The 20938-nt window shown below is 39.6% G+C and overlaps 2 protein-coding genes across 3 annotated transcripts in view; both read left to right on the top strand.

The window, feature by feature from the left end:
• Positions 1–20938, top strand: part of syndig1.S (synapse differentiation inducing 1 S homeolog) — a 192431-nt gene that overhangs the window by 157392 nt on the left and 14101 nt on the right. The window lies entirely within an intron of this gene.
• LOC121394175 lies at positions 268–5950 on the top strand. Of its 2 annotated transcripts, XR_005961532.1 has the most exons (3): positions 268–1237; positions 3479–5087; positions 5754–5950. XR_005961532.1 is itself a non-coding variant. In XM_041564362.1 (2 exons), exons 1-2 carry the CDS (start codon positions 328–330, stop codon positions 4444–4446), a joined length of 1878 nt encoding a protein of 625 aa, XP_041420296.1. In that variant the 5' UTR covers positions 268–327; the 3' UTR covers positions 4447–5950. The 2 variants fall into 2 exon arrangements, 1 of the variants encoding a protein (XP_041420296.1); XM_041564362.1 differs by having other exon boundaries at positions 3479–5950.

Below are 20938 nucleotides of genomic sequence, written 5' to 3'. Positions count from 1 at the left end.
TAGAAACCAGTGGATTCAGATTAATATTTAAACCTGCAAATTATTATTTAAGCCTGCAACATCAGCAACTAAATTTAGCTTCTCACTAGCAGCCCAAAACAAACTGAGCATTTGCAGTGCCACTAACACTCAATGGGTGGCCTACAAAGAAGAGAAGATGTGGATCTGACAACCTCAAGTTATCCTGTAAATGATTAGTGACATAATGTACCACTAGGCTTATACAGTAAGGGCAGATTTATGTGTAAACCGTGTAAAAGAAAAATAATGAACGGGGAGTGACTTAACCTCCCCTAACATGGGAGTGCGGCAGCTCCCCCCCGTTTGATGTATTTTTTACTTACCTCGTGTAGTTCTGTGGAAAAAACTTACCTCTCTTCCGATTGGTCAATTTTCAATCCCAAGCCTTCTGATTGGTCGATTCAAAAAAGGGGCGTGGCTTCACAGGAAAAGCCGCGAAGACCGGCTATAAAAGGACGAACCGGCGAACACTCTTCATTCTTCGCCGGCAGCCGACGTGAGAGGATCGTCTTGGAAATGGCTGAAGAGAATCCCGACGGCAGACTTCGCGACATCCTTCGATGGATCCAGGCGGAGGCGGGACATGAAGACATCCAGACGCTCCTTCAGCAGTGCCAGCTCGCATCATCGACGACGACAGCGGTGACATCACTTCCGACTGCAGAGCCTCCAGGATCGCCGTCAGAGGAAGCTGCGTCATCTTCAGGAGCCGCATCTGACGTCGCCATCCAGCGCACCCCAGCTTCACGCGGACCAGGAAAGAGGCGGATCGTCGCCGTCAAGAGGAACACCAGAGGGAAACAAGCGGCGAAGAAGAGAACCCAGATGACGTCAGCGGTCTCCGCCAAGAAGAGGATCGTCGCTGACCCGCCGCAGACAGGAGTTTGGCCGTCGGCTTCCCCCCCTTCATCGCGAGTGAGTTCCGCCGCTGTTGCAAGTGGTGGGCCGCTCCATCAAAAGAGCTTTAACACTTCAGGGCCCTTTCCTTCCACAGGGTCCGGGGGAGGTCCGGCAGCCGGCAGCTCCTATGAGGGGCACCAGGTCAGCAGGGGCCCCCAAAGCCGCCCAGAACCGGGGCCCTCCAGCTGTAACACTATAGGGCACCCGGTTCTGCCACCTGCTATCAGGGGTCATACATCACCATCTGTCACCCACAGCGCACCCCAGCCTGCTGGTTTTACCCCTCAGGAGGAGAGTCAACCCATCCAAGTGATTGGTAACTATGCTGCCACTGATGTCATAAAATCTTTGTTAGCTTTGTTAACCCCTGGTGCGGCGTCAACGCATACAAGCACAGGGGCTGTGTCTTCTCAAGTAGCTGAAACTGCTTTTAGAGATTCAATACTCTGTGATGCTACACCTTTGGGTTTGCACTTGCCACAGGCCATAAAGGAAAAAATCACAAAAGGGGAGTATATTGACATGCTCTCACTGTTGCCATCATCAAAGGAATTTTTAGGCAAGCAAGTTAAGCAGTCAGATCCTGAAATGGACAGACGCAGGCCTGTGGCAAGGACATTCACTAATTGGTTACAGGCATTTTGTATTTATTCAAATGTATTGTGTGAAAAACACCCACAATTAGGTCCAGGCCTATTTAAACACATTGACATTATTCTGGAAGCATATAAAGCCTATGGGGGTATTTCCTGGTTTTTGTATGATGATAGATTCAGACAGAAAATGTCCATTCAGAAGTCAATATCTTGGGGTTCAAAGGATATTGACCTTTGGATGGGAATGCTTATTCCCAAACAGCCATTAGTTCCATTACCGGGGAACAAGACTCCTGTGAAATACAATGCTTGCTGGGCATTCAATGAGTCAACTTGCCGCTTTCAGGCAAACTGTAGATATAAACATGAATGTGCTCATTGTGCTGGCAACCATCCTGCCTTTCGTTGCATCAAACGATTTGCTACAAAGCACAGTGGTAGGGACTCCAGTAAGTCAGATAACCCCAGTGAGGTTACCAGAAATGCGCCAATACCTAGAGCTATATCCAAAGCGCCAGATGGCCTGCCTCTTAGAGAAGGGTTTTGAAGTTGGCTTTTGGATACCATCAGCAGATCCTGTAACCCTCATATCATTTCCCAAGAATTTAAAATCAATTGAGCTAAACCCAAAAGTAGTTAAGGAAAAAATTGAGAAGGAGCTTAGATTGGGCAGAATTGATGGCCCGTTTGATGATCCTCCATTTGAGGATTTCAGAGTTTCGCCTTTAGGACTTGTACCGAAGAAGGAGCCAGGAAGCTATCGCTTAATTCACCATTTATCATATCCTTCGGGGGCATCTGTCAATGATGGAATTGGTCAGGAATTATCTTCAGTTTCATATACGACTTTCGACCAGGCAATATCGATAATTCAAGAATTTGGTCAAGGTTCATTATTGGCTAAAAGTGACATTCAATCGGCTTTCAGGCTACTGCCCATACACCCTGACTGTTATAAGCTTTTAGGCTTTCATTATGAAGGCAGTTTCTATTTTGACAGATGCCTCCCAATGGGCTGTTCCCTTTCCTGCTTTTATTTTGAAGCCTTTGCATCCTTTTTGCAATGGGTAGTTCAATGGGAAACTGGTTCTAAGGGGGTTATTCATTATTTAGATGATTTCCTATTTGTCGGTCCTGCAGATTCTAGTTCATGTGGAATTTTGTTAAGTACTTTTACGTGGTTTGCTAGGAAATTTGCCATTCCACTAGCTGTTGAAAAAACAATACCCCCTACTACAACTTTAGAATTCCTTGGTATTCAGATAGATACTGTAAATCGTGAATTTCGCTTACCCGAAGGAAAAGTAGCTAAGCTGAGAAGCATTCTAAACGCAACTTTAAAATCTAAAAAGGTTAAATTAAAACACATACAATCCTTGATCGGACATCTGAATTTCGCTACACGGGTTATTCCTATTGGTCGGGTTTTTAACAGGAGACTTATTGCACTTACGTCTGGCCTAGATAATCCTAACTGGCACATAAGAATCCCTCAGGTGGTTAAAGATGACCTGATTGTTTGGCAGGAATTTCTAGAGAATTTCAATGGCATTTCTTATTGGCAAGGAGAATTGTTCGAGAATGCAGCTTTGAATCTGTATACAGACGCCGCGGCTTCAGCTGGGTTTGGTGCTATCTTTGGCACACATTGGATTGCGGATGCGTGGCCATCTTTCTGGGTAGAACTCAAGCTTACCAAAAATCTAGTGTTACTGGAATTTTTTCCACTGTTAGTTGTTTTGGAAGTGTGGGGCCCCCAATTGGCTAACAAACGTATTGTTTGGCACTGCGATAATATGGGTGTGGTGCAAGTTGTTAATAATCTATCTTCTAACTCCCCCCCAGTACTGAGATTACTTAGGCAGGCAGTATTCCGAGCTCTTAAATTTAACATTTTGATTCAAGCAAAGCATATCCCTGGTTGTACCAATGTTGTGGCTGACGCATTATCTCGATTTCAGTTCAACGAGCTCTGGGAAATCGCCAATTATTTGGACAAAGAAGGAACACCATGCCCCCAACATCTGTGGAATTTAGTATTGCCAGAATTTCAAAATGGTTAAGTATGTCATTGGCAGACAAAACCTGGCATGCTTACATCGCAAGCTGGAATGAGTGGATGAAGTTCAAAACAAGTTTTCCTAAAGAGCATTATCAAAGGGACAGTGACGTCTTATTGTCTTTTGTACTGGAGCAAGTTGAGGCTCAGTACTCTCTTTCAGCTATAACTAAAAAATTAGCAGGCATATCTTTCTTTTTAAAGGTTCAAAGTGAGGCTGACATAACTAAATCCTTTTTGGTTAAACAAATTCTTCGGGGTGTTGGTAGGATTACACGATCTGTAGACATTAGGAGACCCATCACATTATCATTGTTGAAAGATCTCGTTTCGGTCCTACCTCAAATATGCTATTCTCGGTTTGAAACAATGTTGTTTACGTTGTTATTTTCTGTGTCGTTCTTTGGTGCCCTTCGGGTAAGTGAGTCGGTCTCTCAGAGTAAAAGATCCCCAGGGGGTATTGGGAGTGAAGACATTCATCTGGTTGAGGGCAAATTAAAGATTATATTAAAAAAATCAAAAACGGATAAAGTAGGAAGAGGGACAACCATTTGGCTTGGTAATAGCACGGAACAGTCAATATGTCCAGTATTAGCTTTTAGACATTATCAGCAAGTCAGACCCTGCCTTCCTGGCCCTTTCTTTATACACAGTGATGGATCTTTCCTTACAAGATTTCAATTTGTGAAAATTCTCAAAGGAGCTGTCAGTAAGCTAGGTATACCACCTGACCATTATAACACACATTCTTTTCGCATTGGAGCTGCCACACAAGCCTCATTGATGGGTTTAGGAGAAGAGTTCATCAAAAGGCTTGGCAGATGGAACTCCTCTAGGTATCAACTTTATGTCAGACCTACCCTGGTTTAGTAAGTGTTACCTTTTTTCGTTACAGTTTCTCCTCCTTTGGTCTGGATTATTGGACACTCTTTCGTCCACAGAGCGAGAGCTAGAGCAGAACAACGAACCTACACAACTAATTTAGGCATTAAAGATGTTAGAATTGTCTGGATGGGCATTCGAGGCCTTAAATGGCCAGATTTATTACCAATAATTTTGCAAATGAAATCTCGTTGGGGTTTCCCAGCAATTATTCTGATCCATTTAGCTGGAAATGACATTGGAAAGGGTAGAAACATTGATTTAATTCGTAATATAAAAAGAGACCTTGCTCAGATCAGATTTATTTTTCCCAATACTGTGATAATTTGGTCTGAAGTTGTGCCCAGATTAGTCTGGCTTCAAGATGCAGGCTTTCACCCACTTGAGAGATGCCGCAAAAAACTCAATTTTGCTATCTCAAAATTTTCCAAGACAGTTAATATTTTGGTTTATAGGCACTATGAGTTGGAGCAAGGTTTTGAAGGCCTGTATCGTGCGGACAGGGTACATTTGTCAGATATCGGTTTTGACATTCTGAACATGGGATTCCAAAGTGCAATTGAAAGAGCTTTACATGTGTGGGGAATGGCCAAGGCCAATGTAATGGTTTAATTGGCCTTGACGTGGAGGTATGCTCCTGGCTAGGTAAAAAAATTGGCGGGGCTTAAGGATATTTGTGGTCAAGCTTTAAGGCGGTCCGCTGCAGAGATCTGATGCAGAGGCTGGCTGGGAAGATATGTATGAACAGGTATTAGTATCATTAGCAATATTAATGTTCTGATTGATATGATATTTAATAAACAACAGCTGCGGCCATTCTCCACCATGCAAGTGTCCGTGTCTATGATTGGTTGTTGTAATTGGGGTTTTGTAAGCAAGTAATGCTGTCTGCAACTCCCATGAACGGGGAGTGACTTAACCTCCCCTAACATGGGAGTGCGGCAGCTCCCCCCGTTTGATGTATTTTTTACTTACCTCGTGTAGTTCTGTGGAAAAAACTTACCTCTCTTCCGATTGGTCAATTTTCAATCCCAAGCCTTCTGATTGGTCGATTCAAAAAAGGGGCGTGGCTTCACAGGAAAAGCCGCGAAGACCGGCTATAAAAGGACGAACCGGCGAACACTCTTCATTCTTCGCCGGCAGCCGACGTGAGAGGATCGTCTTGGAAATCCCACCCACCCACCCTGTTATGGTATATAATATATGAATGCATATATAAAAAAAAAAAAAAAAAAAAAAAAAAACAATATTGTCGCAGCAGTTAATTGTTGTTTATAGTGAAGTTTCATGTGGAGGTATGCTCCTGGCTAGGTAAAAAAATTGGCGGGGCTTAAGGATATTTGTGGTCAAGCTTTAAGGCGGTCCGCTGCAGAGATCTGATGCAGAGGCTGGCTGGGAAGATATGTATGAACAGGTATTAGTATCATTAGCAATATTAATGTTCTGATTGATATGATATTTAATAAACAACAGCTGCGGCCATTCTCCACCATGCAAGTGTCCGTGTCTATGATTGGTTGTTGTAATTGGGGTTTTGTAAGCAAGTAATGCTGTCTGCAACTCCCATGTAAATTATGTAAAAAACTGTGTAAAATAAAAGGCAAATTTATCAAGATGTATTATTTTATGTCATGCGAACGCCACATTTGCTGCCATTATTTTACGCTGCTTCAGACCATTATAAGAAAGGAAAAGAAGAAAAAATAGTAAAAAAAATAGTAAAAAAAATAGTAAAAAAAATTACGCAATTACACATCGCCTGCAAAGCCTGGCGATGTGTGGTGAATTTTGTTGCCATTTTTTCTCTGTAATAATAAAACAGTAGCTTGTACTTGTACTTGATCCAAACTAAGATATAATTAATCCTTATTGGAAGCAAACCAATCCTATTGGGTTTAATTCATGATTTTCTAGTAGACTAAGGGGATTATTTATAAAGATCTGACATTTTCTCACTATTTTCTGAAAACCACTGTGACCAAATCCGCACAGACTTTTCACCCTTATTTATCAATACATTTTCATGAAGATTTCTTGTGCGGGAAAAGACTAAATAAAATTGTGCCAAATATAAAAGAAATTTTTATTTGTCATCAAAAACTGCAACTTTTTCGGATTTGCCACCCGAAACCTGTGACTTTTTATGACTATCGTCTGAAAACAACAAAATCTTCGTATTACTGAATGAAAACCCAGGCGTCAGTGGGCCCTTGTGCTGCTAAACATTTGGCCTAGAACAAATAGGCTAAATGGATGGAATAATAGATAATAGTATGAATAACTAAAACAGACTAGGAGAATAGAGGTTGATTGAGGATAGGAAGAATAATAGTACTGAGAGTGGGCCCCTGGTCTAAATTTTCTTGGTGGGCCCCTGGTCTAAAGTTTTTGGGTGAGCCCCTGGTGTCCCAGTCCGACACTGAACCCAGCGCAGATCAGGATATCTTCAATTTGTAAACTAGACATCTGACATTGAATACTACATGAACTCGGCAGAGACTTTTTACACCAATTTGGGTTTAATAAATCACCAAAAATTCGATGGTTTTTTTTCTACAAAAAAAATGTGTTTTCCCCTTTAAAAGTCCGACCAGAAAAAATCAGACTTTAGTAAATAACCTCCTTAAAGTTTTGAGATCCATATTATGGAAAGATGTCTTAGCCAGAAACCCCTAGGTCCCGAGCATTCTGGATAACAGGTTCCATATCTGTATATATAAAATACAGCATTCAGAAAGTTTAGGCTTTACGTTTCCTTTAAACCTTCCAAGTGCCTCCTGTTCAGTTGAGTTGGATGCTCTTGAAAGTGTAACAGTGTGGATAATTCCAATGTATCCCATTCAATTCAATGGAACGTGAGAAGCACTGGCTGAAAATGCATCAAGCCATTGTGGATCGACGATTTGACTCTTCTTTAGCCAGCTAAATGTATTGAGCATAATCATTAACATTTCTAACAAATGATAAAAAGATGTTTGATCTTTCTTTCATCACACTCTGCATCCTACACCTGGAGTGCTCAATACAACTGGAATGCTCCATAAAACAAGCAGCAGATGTTTGTCTTTTTCCTTAACTTTTGGCACATGACAGAATCGTGCTGGTTTATGATCCACAGAAATGATAAAAGCCTGTTCATGAAGTTGTATTCTAAACTGCTAATTGCCTGGCTTTCAAGTGATTTCTCTATTAACGCTAAAGGTGCTAAATGTTATATGTACAGTTAATTAAATATCACCTAGAGGTATTTGCAAATGGCAGTGGGTGTTGTAAACGCATCCTGTAAATTGTTTTATGATTCTGCTATAGTGGTGACAGTTTTGAAATGGTGGCAGTCAAAATATATTAACAGGGAACCTGCTATATTTCTGAGTATTATCATCATGAACAAGAGTTGCCACATTTCCTCTAAATTATAGATTATTATATGATGGCAGTTTCTCACTCTTATTTTGTCTAGGGTAATATTATTTGTTATCATTGTTGTCCTTCTCTCAGCTATATATAAAGACACATTGTAAATACACAATAATTAGTGTGTCAGATTATAGTACAGGTATAGGATCCCTTATCTGGAAACCCAATATCCATAAAGCTCTGAATTACGGAATGGCTGTCTCCCATAGACTCCATTTTATCCAAATAATCCAAATTTTTAAAAATGAGTTCCTTTTTCTCTGCAATAATAAAACAGTAGCTTGTACTTGATCCAAACTAAGATATAATTAATCCTTATTGGAAGCAAAACCAGCCTATTGGGTTTATTTCATGTTTAAATGAATTTCTAGCAGACTTAAGGCATGAAGACCCAAATTACGGAAAGATCCGTTATCCGGAAAACCCCAGGTCCCGACCTGGGACCTGTTATACAGAATGCTCAGGACCTGGCATTTTCCATATAGCAGATCTTTCTGTAATTTGGATCTTCATACCTTAAGTCTACTAGAAGCTCATTCCAACATTAAATAAACCCAATAGGTTGGTTTTGCTTCCAATAAGGATTAATTATATTTTAGATTGAATAAAATACAAGGTACTGTTTTATTATTACAGAGAAAAAGGAAATCATTTTTAAAAATAAGGATTATTTGGTTAAAATGGAGTCTATGGGAGAAAGCCTTTCCATAATTTGGAGCTTTATGGATAACGAGTTTCCATACCTGTAGTATAAAGATAGTTTTATAGAATCCTTCATGAAAGATTAGGCTAAATCCCGAACCGAATCGGAACCCTAATTTGCATATGCAAATTAGTATCAGGAAGGGTCAAAGAGAACCCCGCGCGCAACACGTGGTAACAGATTTTTCACCTTGAAAAGTCACATGATTTTAAAGGAGAAGGAAAGTCGTTTACCACTTGGGGGTGCCAAATGTTAGGCATCCACAATTTAATGTATTTACTTACCTGAAACCCCGGGCCATTGCTCATTAGCAGAAAACTGCACCGGCCCAGGGTTATTCCAGTGAGCACCATGGATCACTCCTCTTCCGGCGTCTTCTTCTAAAGCCAAACTTTAACTAAAAAGTTGGCTTTTTAATTCTACTGAGCATTCGTCTGACCCGGGAAATTTGAAGAAAGAAGAAGCTGGAAGAGAAGCGATCCGTGGTGCTTGCTGGAATAACCCCGGGCCGCTTCGGTTTTCGATATGTATATAAGATTCCTGCTCTGGTAGCCTCCCTTAGAGGCTGGTCTCTCTGCAGCATACACAGGAGGCTAATTACACTCATAAAACCCTCTTTCATATGAGGTCAAGTAGAGACACAGCCACCATGGCAAGGTCTAAGAGGAAGCATTGATTGATTGTTGGAAGATCTGTCATTTTTTTTTTTTTACCTTTCTCTGGATAAACTTGAAGTAGGTATTATTGGGTTGAATTAACTGATGGAAACGGGTTTCTTTATTTTGCTGTATTATCAACTCAGAATACATAAAAATCGGAAGCCACTTTTACTCTGCACTTGTGACTTTTCCTTTGAAACTGTTGTATTAATTCTCAAATAGAAAAGCAAAAATTAGACAATTGACAGGTTGGTATTAAGTGAAGCGAAAAGATTTGCCTTTCTGGGATTTCAGCATTTCTGATGGTGTCACATAATCATATCAGGATTAATTGAGACAATATGGGGCAGATTTATCAAGGGTATCGAGGGTTAATGAACCCTCGATATTCGGCCCTCGAAGTTAAATCCTTCGACTTTGAATATTGAAGTCGAAGGATTTAGAGCAATTCGTTCGATTGAATCGAGGATTTTAATCCATCGATCGAACGATTTTCCTTCGATCAGAAATTGGTTAGAAAGCCTATGGGGACCTTCCCCATAGGCTAACATTGGTGCTCGGTAGGTTTTAGTTGGCGAAGTAGGTGGACAAAGTTTTTTTTAAAGAGACAGTACTTTGACTATCGAATGGTCGAATAGTCGAACGATTTTTAGATCGAATCGTTCAATTCGAAGTCGAAGTCGTAGTCGAAGGTCGAAGTAGCCAATTCAACGGTTGAAGTAGCCAAAAAAATACATCGAAATTCAAAGTATTTTTTATTCTAATCCTTCACTAAGTAAGTGCCCCTAAATAACTTAATGGCATTTATAGTTTTAGAGAAATATAATATAATTGTGGTTTCAAAAACCACTAAAATTTGAACTTTAATAAATAGGCCTCCACTTGTTTGGGGATCACACAAGCATTTCTCAGAACTGCCCCAGAAGTGGCTACCAAGTAAATGACTTGATCTTCAGTTTTATAAATCCTTTAATTCAGTAGAAATTTGGCATCAAATTAATTGTCCATTTGTTTCCATTCTGATAGGGTTGGTTCATGGTCAAAGTTATACTTAAACCTCCACTCCAATGGGCTGAGGGTGCTTCGAGTCTAGTTGATATTTTGGTTCCAGTGTCTATTCTCGGATGCAAAGCTTACGAAATTGCAAACACCAAATCACTATAATCAAATAAATTGAAACTTGACATTTTATTTTGGTCTTGTCTAGCCATAAAATACTGATTCCATACTGATTCAACTGAGTCTGTTTACTGCGCCAAAGAAAATATGACTTCATAACTAAAACAATAGCAATACTTTGTATTGTACAAATGTCACTGGCATCTGCAACATTTCAGAGTTTTTTGTCTCTGTGGCTTAAAGCAAGATACACAGCCTCCCCATGTTGATGTATCTGCTGCTGTTTATTTGATAAGATCTTAATAAACACTGCTAGATACCAAAAGAAAGCACCACTTGCATAGTACAGGTACTGGACCTGTTATCCAGAATGCTGAGGACTTGGGTTTTCCAGATAATGATCTTTCCTTAATTTGGATCTTCATACCTTAAGAGGCAGATTTATCAAGGGTCAAATTTCGAGGTTGAAAATACTTTGAGATTCGATCATCGAATTGAATTACTTCGACTTCAAATATCGAAGTCAAAGTTTTTTTCCATCAAATTTGGCCATTTGCGGTCAAAGTAAAATCGTTCGATCGAAGGATTTCAGCGATCGATCGAATGATTTTTCTTCGACCTCAAAAAACTGAGAAAACTGATCTAGAAGGTCCCCATAGGCTAACATAGCAGTTTAGCAGGTTTAATTTGGCCAAGTATTGAAGTCAAAGTTTTTTTAAAGAAACAGTACTTCGATTATCGAATGGTCGAATATTCAAACTATTTTACTTCTAATCGAAGTCGAAGTCATAGTTTCCTATTTGATGGTTGAAGTATCCTTATAATTACTTCGAAGTTCGAATTTTTTTACTTCGAAAATTCCCTCGAATTCACTTCGACCCTTGATAAATCTGCCCCTAAGTCTTCTAGAGAATCATGTAAACATTAAATAAACTCAATAGGCAGGCTTTGCTACAGAGAAAAAAGAAATCATATTAAAACATTTGGATTATTTGGATAAAATGGAGTCTATAGGAGATAGCCTTTCCCTAATTCCGAGATTTCTGGATAATGGGTTAGAAATAGATAGATGTCCGAATGTAATAAACGTCATTAAATGGCAGCTATCAGGGGAAACATGTTTCCCCCACTGGAACTGTGGGCTAATAGAGCAAAAGCTAATAACGAAAAACGTAGCAGTTACTTGGATTTTTTGTGGTTTTAGCTAATTCTTCAATTAAGAGAAATGGGACAGATTCACACATGACTACTCTTTTGTGCAAAAAATGCAGATTGTGCTTATGTGTTTATGATTTCAGCTAGGTATTAATTCTGTTTCAATTTTAAGTATATTGAAATCCACAATCGCCAATGAGTTGTAGAGCATCCACACTGTCGCTTAGCCTGAAATGGCTGCTATAAATAATTTTCTAGGCACAAAATACAGCATTTCTGTCCAATAAATCATAAAAGATTAAACCTTTGCACCCAGTTCATTTACACTTTTGTCAGATTTGCAAAGGCTAGGAATTCTTTTCAATCAATAATTCCAATGATTGAAAATGCTTTGACCGTGTCTGGCGTTGTCTGTGCCATATTTATTAAGTCTTTCTAAAATATGCTGCACTGCGCAGTGATCATGACATTTTTATATATTTATGGGCACATCTGTTTCTTGCAAAAACTGTGACTATTTTTGCAATAAAGATTCCAGTTTGATGTGCAAGAATTTACCTTTATAACATGTTTGGGTATTAACATAGTAGATTCTGATTCCTTTTGGAACTAATATAGTTAAATAAAAAAATGTTACAAAAATTGTGCTTTTTGGTGAGCTGTAAAAAAAACCATGAAGGAAACGTTATGCATTACTTCCTTGTAAGTGTTCTGTGCTGCACCCAAATCACAAATAACAAAAGGGTAACATTTCATCGCTGTGCAATATGTTGGTGCTCTAAAAATACATGTTAATAATAATTTCTGAACAAGATTCCTGGAAGCCATTATCTATGAGCCAGAGGTTAAAGCTTTGCCACTGGATAATGAAGGTTGCTGCTATGCAATTATAAAAGGTTAAAGAAGGAGGTCTGATTGCAGTGTATGTGTGTGCACCAAACAGCAGCCTTTAAGTTTCTTGCAGTAGGTAAATGCACTTCAGGGTTGCCAGGTCTAATTTTCAAACCAGCCAAAGTCAGCTACAAAACCAGTGGCGTAACTTCCGGGGGAGAAGGGGGTGCAATTGGGCCCCCCTCAGGGCCCCCAGGCAGATCACGCCATTACGGGCGTACGGGGGGGCTGGCTGCGCGTCCCGCGCCAGGGCCCGCCCCCTCTAGTTATTTTTCCATGAAGCAAAATGGGACAGACTTGCCCGTCACCAGGGGCGTAACTACAGAAGGGGGCCCAGGAGGTATAGGGGCCCATAAAGCCCTAATACCTATACAATTTCAATAAATATTGGTAAAACAGGTCAACCTCTAGACATTTTGGTGGCCAGCAGAATTCTGAAATTGAGGAAAGTCGTCGGAAATTGCGAGAATGCTTAAGAGGGATGGGAGACTGGGGTACAGAGTTGTGTCTCCCAGAGAAGTGGAAACATGCGCAGAACTAAACGTGTAGCAGAAATAATGTCACAAGGGACCTTCATGCCAGGTTGCTATGGCGTCATGCCAATTCAAATAAAAGAACTTCACCGTTCTGCAGGCTGTTTTCTACATTGGAGGTCAGCGATTGTTCTTTACTGGGCTACCTCCCTACCTGCCAGCCCTTTGGCCAGTACTACACTACAGGGGTACAGTTTCTGAAACAATTAAAGTGGGTTCAGGAGGACGAGTTTACAATGGCACGTGCATAGGCAGTGCATCTGGTGACAGGACAGAATGAAACATGGTGGCGCTGAAAAGACTTGAAGAGAAGTTCACATTTGGGGTGAATGTAAGTGAAGTTCTTTCCAGGAATATAAAGTTATACATAACAAGGGTCTTTATCTGATGTGCAAAAAAAATAATAAAGGATTGCCATGTTCTTTAAAGGGGTGGTTCACCTTCAAATTAACTTTTAGTATGTTATAGAATGGCTAATTTTAATTGGTCTTCATTATTTATTTTTCATAGTTTTTGAATTATTTGCCTTCTTCTTCTGACGCTGACCCCATGTAAAAACAAATGCACTGTAGAGCTACAAATGTATTTCTATTGCTACTTTGTATTAGCTATCTTTGTATTCAGGCCTCTTCTGTTCATATTCCAGTCTCTTATTCAGATCAATGCATGGTTGCTAGGGTAATTTAGGCCCTAGCAACCATATTGCTGAAATTGTAAGCTGGAGAGCTGCTGAATCAAAAGCTAAATAGCTCAAAAACCACAAATAATAAAAAATTAAAACCAATTGCAAATTGTCTCAGAATATCAATCTATACATCATACTAACAGTTAAATTAAAGCGAAACAACTCCTTTAAAGAAGGGGGATCAGAATGTGTCCTCCAACTACTGGATAATTACACTCCTTAGCCTTTCCTTTGTCTATTGGTAGAACACAGAATTCGCCAGCACACCAAGGCAGTTATAAGTAGGGACAAGGGCCTTGCATGTTTATTGCAGCTGTGCAACATTTCCGGGTAGTATACGAAATGTTGCACAGCTGCAATAAACACGCAAGGGCCCTGTCCCTGCTTGTAACTGCCTTCATGTGCCGGTGTATTCTGTGTTCTTCAGAAATTGGAGGGTGCAGATCCGTCTATCACTGTGCACCAGGCTATCATTTTTTGGAAGGCCAGGGTGTGGAAGCACGGTCATATACTCTACACTTTGTCTATTGGTGCCATGTCCCTCACAAAAAAAAGAAGGACTCATTACTTAATCTACCTACAGATCTATGAAAATTATTGAAACCTTTTGTAGCAGCCATACTCTGTAGTAAGCTCGTTAGAAATGAGGTTAGTGCAAAATCCATGCTCTCCTCCCAAAAAATACAGTTTGACAGGTCTGCATGAATCATAGTTTTACATTAGTCACAATTAATTAAGAGATACATAGGTAGCACTATGGAGTGACCCCAAAAGTCATTGGCCAGTAGAGGATATGGTCTTTTTGATCATCCCTGCTACCCAAGATGATAAACATAGAGCAGGGCTTGTTTACAAATTGTGTAGTTTTCATCTATTCAAATATTATCAATATAAATAATACAAGGTTTCTATTTAAATAATATCAATATTTCAATTGAAACCTTGTATTATTTATTTATTTATGTATAACATCATACCTCCCAACTGTCCCGTTTTTAGAGGGACAGTCCCTCTTTTGACAACTCAACCCGCAGTCCCTTGTTTGTACTGGAAAGTCACGTATTTCATGGTATGATAATATGCATATAGCATTGACATATCTGTGTGATGCAACCCTTCTGTGTTTAGAAACTAACCTCACTCTAAACAGAATGCAGAACAATTTGGGTTCCACGGCACAAAATATATTCTGAACAAGCTTTGAAAGATTTTTACGCTATTGAAGCCACTCCAAGGCCTAGAAGTACCAGGAAAAATAATCCCATTCAGCATTTCCTATGCCGCATTCTACAAGTAGGTGAATTTATGGCTGGGATGGAAGGAAAAATATATTGATGATGGATGGATATTAGTGATGGGCGAATTTCTCATGTTTTGCTTCATGGGCATTTCGTGAATTTCCCACAAAATTTGCATAATGGCAAAAAATTAGCGAAACTCAAATTTTGACGACCGCTTCAAATTTGACGCCCACGTCAATTCACATCAATCTTGATGCTGGCATTAAGGTCAATGGGCGTCCTAATAGTGTTGACGTGCGACGGTTTTGAGGCAAGCAACTTTACCGAGGCGCAGCCAAATTTTTTTGACTCTGGCTAATTTTCACCTGCGAATTCTTGCTGGAGTTTCGCAAATGTATTCAATAGCGGCAAAATGCAGAAATTCACCACAAATGTAGGTCCTTTCCTACCATGGCTGTCTAGATTTCATTTTTATTTTTAATGTACTTTTGCAGAAAATATTTTCTTTTTTTAACAAAAATTACCTGTGACATGTACATGACTGAAAGAGGCCAGATAATGCAAACAGGCATAATTCATGTGGAAATTTCATATATTATGAATATTTATGTTAGGTTGTCTTTTTCTACAGGGAGAGATTATTTTAGTCCCTTATAAACCTTATAATAAGGTAACCCTTATGAATTACTGAGAGAAGGTGCATATATTTGTGGATTAAACCATGCCTACCCTAGAGCTGAATTACATGACTGTTATATTTTTAGCTTCTTTATACTGAACTATTGAGGAATAACAAAAATTGAGAAACCTGAGAAAAATCACTGAAAGAAAGAAGAAGAGCTGGGTATCTGCAGAAGGTATCTAGTATCCTGCTAAATGCTTGTCTATCTTTTCTATTCTGGTCGCAAACTGTCTCTAAAATCTTTGATACTCAAGTTTTAACATAAAATCAATCAGATAGCATCCACAACTTGACATGATCTGTAATGAAAAATAGGCAATGCTCCCCACCTTACAGATGCTGTGTACAAAGCAAAGATGAGAAGATGTAAGCACATAACATTATGTCATATCTATGTTCTGCCAAGTGTACTTGCTGTCTAACAAATTACATTTGGCAAAACATTTTTAGACCGAGCTGTAAAAAATGAAATATGACTTAAAGTTTTCTCAAGGCAGATAGCACGACGTCTACAAAGTAAGCAACTGCAATGCAATTATTCTTTGCATTTATATTGATTTAAACTGAAATATTAAACTGAGCATACTGGAGGTGAGAGGCTTTTGTTCTAATCTAAACTAATGAGATTGAATGTTTGCACTTTCTTAAAAAAAGTTGCTTACTTAATGTTTTCTGTGCTCATTGAAGCTTGTGGGATGTAAAAAATTATGTAATTTAAATACAAGAACATTGAAGGCAGCTGTGAGTTTATAACCAGTACAAAACACTTGAATTTGGGCTGTAGCCTCATCCTTTATGTAACAGTGAAACACCTTGAAGATTTCTAATAAGCTTTTATTTTTCAATTGGGTTTTTTACTCCCTATATATATAGACACATATGTTCTTTAGAACTTGCACAAGTCTAATAACCTTATATTTGTAGAATAGTTATAGCAGAGCTGTATCTAACTGGTAGCTATCAGGTTGGATGTGACCCTCCAAGTGCTTTATATGGCTTTACATGGCACCCGTGAGCCTGCTCCAGGGATCCATAGATATTAGTGTTATAGGTTACAACCTTTTCTTTTAAAAAAAAAAAAACCCTATCTTTTATGCTTCATTGCTGTTAATAACACTGGCATCTAGTGTCATTTTTAGCAGCTTGTAAAATAGCAGCCAGTTAGTAAGCCTATTTTCTTTTCAATAAAAAGTGGAGAGTTTTGGTATGATAGAAATTAGCAAACTACATGCAAAATACTGTACTTACTGTATGCTTAAGAATAAAGTACAGTACAATTAATTCATAAACTGGAGAAAAACCTCAAAGAATCAGTCCCAAAGCCACTTGTGGAAAATTAGATTCTTGATTGTTTTATTATGTCAGTTTTTCTAATGTTCCTTTTAAATAAACCGATTCCCTTGCCACAATGATGTACAGTTATCTACAGGAATAACTGCAATGCAGTATGGGTGCTGCCGTTCCTTATCAGGTTAAGAAACATAGATTAATTACTCTGCTGACTAATCCCTGAGCATTGTTATGACATCATTGACATTAGCAGTATGTTAGTTTGTCTGCATAATAGACACAGGGTGTCAGAAACTCCTGGGTTTAGAACCAGTGAACTTGTTCTCCCATATCCTATAAGTTTTAGATCACATATCCTGCCTTGCCCTAGTTCCCCCATTATTCTGACTTCCCAGTTTTGACCCTTATCATGCTATATGCTTTTCTGCCTGCCCTGACATTCAGCCTGTCTCAAGGACTTGTTCTGATTGCTAATTAGCGATGGGTGAATTTATCCGCCAGGCGCGAATTTGCGGAAAAAACAAAACGGCGCAAATTCGCCCATCACTATTGCTAATGGCTATTCAGCAACTGGTTCCATACAAACCAGCACTTCCCAACACAGGGGCTTAATTACTAACACCGGATTTTAGCCTTGCAGTGGCGGAACTACCAGGGGAGCAGGGGGTGCGAGCGGGCCAGGGCCCGCACCCCCTCAGGGCCCCCCCGGCAGTCCGTTCGCCGCTGAACATGCCGGCAAATGCGGCCGTACAGTGGGGGGCGAGGCCCAGCTGTGCGTCACGCACCAGGGCCCGCCCCCCTCTAGGATCGCCACTGTAGCCTTGTATCCGAAAAACAATTGGACATACCAATCTTCCGACCTGCCCCTAACCATTCAGATTAAATAAAGTAGTAAAAGAACAAATCAGACTATGTTCTGCCCATGACAGCAATCCTACATGAGTTATGTCTGACAAATTGTAGTGACAGCCTCCAAAAGATATTGTCAAATAGGCAATACCTGCAGAGATTTTATTGTTAGCTGGCAGAAATCTTTTAACCTGTCTGATCGATTAACGACCAATGGCCATGGTATGAAAAAAAGTTGGGACTATCCACACACGTTCCCAAAAATCATACAAAACTTTGATTCATACCACTTTATCATTCTTTGCATCTATGGCCACTTTAAGGCTGGTTTTCCCAATTCAGTGCTTTTTTAACCATAACATACAGGTGAAAGAGTAGTTGGTAGAGTGGTAGGTAGAACTGAAACTTACAATGTAAATGTATTAAATAGGTAATTCTCAATTGCTTATAGAGGAAAGGTATATTGAAACCCGTGGGACCCACAGACGGGGCAGGTTTGGTCTGACTTCCGCACACAGTTTGTGGGTCATGGGTGGGTTTGGGTTGAGCTCTTCCTTCCGCTCTGTGCCAGCTTCTTCTTCCAGCAGCATTTATTTATAGGCCCGTCTGCCCTGCCCCCTTTTGTGACATCAGAGATGGGTGGGTCAGGCACGAGTCCATAAATAAAAGTGCTGGGTGGGTTCAGGTTAAGTGTGGATTGGGAGCGGTTGGGTACGGTTTGGGTGACTTTTTGTCAACCCCCACTTCACTAGAAAAGCACCTAACTAGTGGTGGTGGGAAGAAATAAAAAACATGTAAACTTGCAATGCAAAGACATATTACCAGCAAAATAAAAAGAGAGAAATCATTCCTAAATCTGGAGCAACAATCAGTGATCAATCCTCAGTGAACATTCTGATATGGTCAAATGAATGAAGCAGAGAGAAAGAGAGAGTGAAGTTCATAGTGAAGTTTTCAATATTCTCTTTTATAATAAACCAGCAAAACTAATTTGCAGCTTGAACGGTGATCTTTGCATGCCACTTTCTCAAACTGCTGTCAGCATCCTAAAATACCTTCTTTCTTGTGCTGCCCAGTGCCTCCTCTGGAATTCTATTCTGCTCTACCACTGCTAAAGTTTTAAATTCAAATCCTACCCCTGAGAGTACTATGATAGTGTCTGAGTCGGTCTTGACAGCTGATGACTTGGAAAGAACTGTCAGGCACCGTAAATTCCAATTTGCCGAAAAACTCCCGAACTCAGATTTGATTTATGAGATTTGAAGGCATATCTTAAATCCTAGAGAGGTCAAAAGTATAAAAAAAAAACCTCAAACCCCTGGGAAATTAGGATCACGCTCTTAAATAACAAAACGCAGGCTGTATGAATAAGGAATAAATAATGTTTCCAAAAATGTTTCCAGTAAAGATATTTTACTTGCCTAAATTCTCATGAAGGAGTCCAGGATTAATGAAAAGCCATACACCATATTTTATAGTGTCTATTAATACTGCCCTCCATATGTAGTGATTCCTTAGATACGAGGGAAAAGAATATATAGGAAGCAAAATAAATATATATCTAAGAGCTATCTTTATAGTCTATGAAGTTTAAGAAGGACCAGCCCCGAATTTCCCGTAGACCACACATGGTGCTAGCACCCGCAAATAATGACAGGCTGGGAGTTGTAGGGAAATTGTAGCTGTAGAGTTATAAGTTTCACATGCTGTTAAAAATTCACTGTGGAGCCCCAATGGCCTGTATAAAGTAATAAACCTACCAACTGGTTATCGAGCATAAATACTGGATGTTTCTCTAAATATAAACTTGTATATATAAACAGGTATGGGTACAAACATACAAAAGAGAGAGATTTGATCAATGCACATTCCCTGGTCCCCTGTTTCACTAGTAATTCAGTATTTATGTCAGTGTGTATATTTTCAAAAACTGGGGCGTTTAAGTTACAACGTTATGTTAATAAAATTGATAAGCCACCTTACCACGTCAAGGTAAACCCCATACAGTGATCCTAACTATTTTCCTCCAGTCATTTATCAAAGGCTGGCACCTCTCTGCTTAGTAGAATTTCTTGGAACAAGTGTCTCCTGACCAAGCAACTGGTCTCACACGGCTTAAAGTGATACTGACTTTTAAAAAAATCTGGAATTTTTTGGAATTTATTAAACACTACACAGAGTATGCAAAAGTCCGAATCAGAAAATCAGCATCTCAGACCTGTCGAGGTTGGATATAAGTCAATGGGAGAAGTCCCAATGATTTTTTGATGTGCGCTGGGTTTCGTGCAATACCCTGGCGTTTTTGGGCAAAAATCTGAGTTTTCGGATGAAAAATCTGAAAAAATAGTGAAAATCTGATTTTTTTCCCCGCAAAGCAAATTTTCGAGAAAATGTAATAATAAATAAGTGTAAAAAACCTGAGTGGATTTGATCGGAGTTTGTAGCAGAAAATATTGAAATAAATTCGGACTTTGATAAATAACCCCATAAAAATGTTCTTTTCAAAATATTAATCTACATTAAAAGTTAGCCTGGCTCCAACTAGGAGGGATAGCAAGGAGGTAACTTTGCCCTCAGGCAAGACTGGCATGTAGTGTAGGGATCACAGTCTAATAGGGATTTAGGTTTAGTGATTTCCCTGATCCAACATGTGGGGATCCAGGTGACGGTACAGAGATCCTGAGGTGCATCTATCCATGTGGTACACTATCTCCACAGGGATGTCACATGGTGCTGGATCTGACATGCTGTGATGTTACCTGACATGTATGTGATGAACCTCCATATGTGATGAATATCCAAACCCTGATTTAAGAGAATAAAACCTGCTACTATTTGTTTTGTTCAAGAAACTTCTGGAGTCCAATTCTGTTATTTGATCACGTATCACAAGTGAGGTGTAGTTGCACAACACCATTTCTTCACCCTTTCAAGAAGCAAAGGCCCACCCTGTGGAGAGAGGGTCATATGTAACCAGTGTTCCTCCTGTTTCTTAGCCAGACATGGTCTAGCCTAGCCTAGATGGGGTTACAGTATCTATATAAGTGCATATACAGGGGTTTTTCGTTACAAGGTTATGATCATAAAATGTACAAACCACCAGGTATGGGACCTGTTATCCAGAATGCTCTGGACCTGAGGGGTATTTCTGTATTTTTGTATTTGGATCTCCATACTCCATGTCTCTTAGAAATCATTTAAACATTAACCCAATAGGATTTATTATATCTTAGTTGGGATCAAGTGCTAGGTACTG

Source organism: Xenopus laevis, chromosome 5S, assembly GCF_017654675.1.
Source record: "Xenopus laevis strain J_2021 chromosome 5S, Xenopus_laevis_v10.1, whole genome shotgun sequence".
NCBI classification, from domain to species: domain Eukaryota; kingdom Metazoa; phylum Chordata; class Amphibia; order Anura; family Pipidae; genus Xenopus; species Xenopus laevis.
This window is presented reverse-complemented; position numbering and strand designations above follow the sequence as displayed.

What these genes read in the sequence shown, in the direction of transcription:
- LOC121394175 (XM_041564362.1), top strand. Translation starts at nt 328, where the DNA reads ATGTATTTTTTACTTACCTCGTGTAGTTCTGTGGAAAAAACTTACCTC. An exon ending in TCAACCCATCCAAGTGATTG is followed by an intron (nt 1,238 to 3,478) that starts GTAACTATGCTG and finishes TCTCGATTTCAG; the next exon opens with TTCAACGAGCTCTGGGAAAT.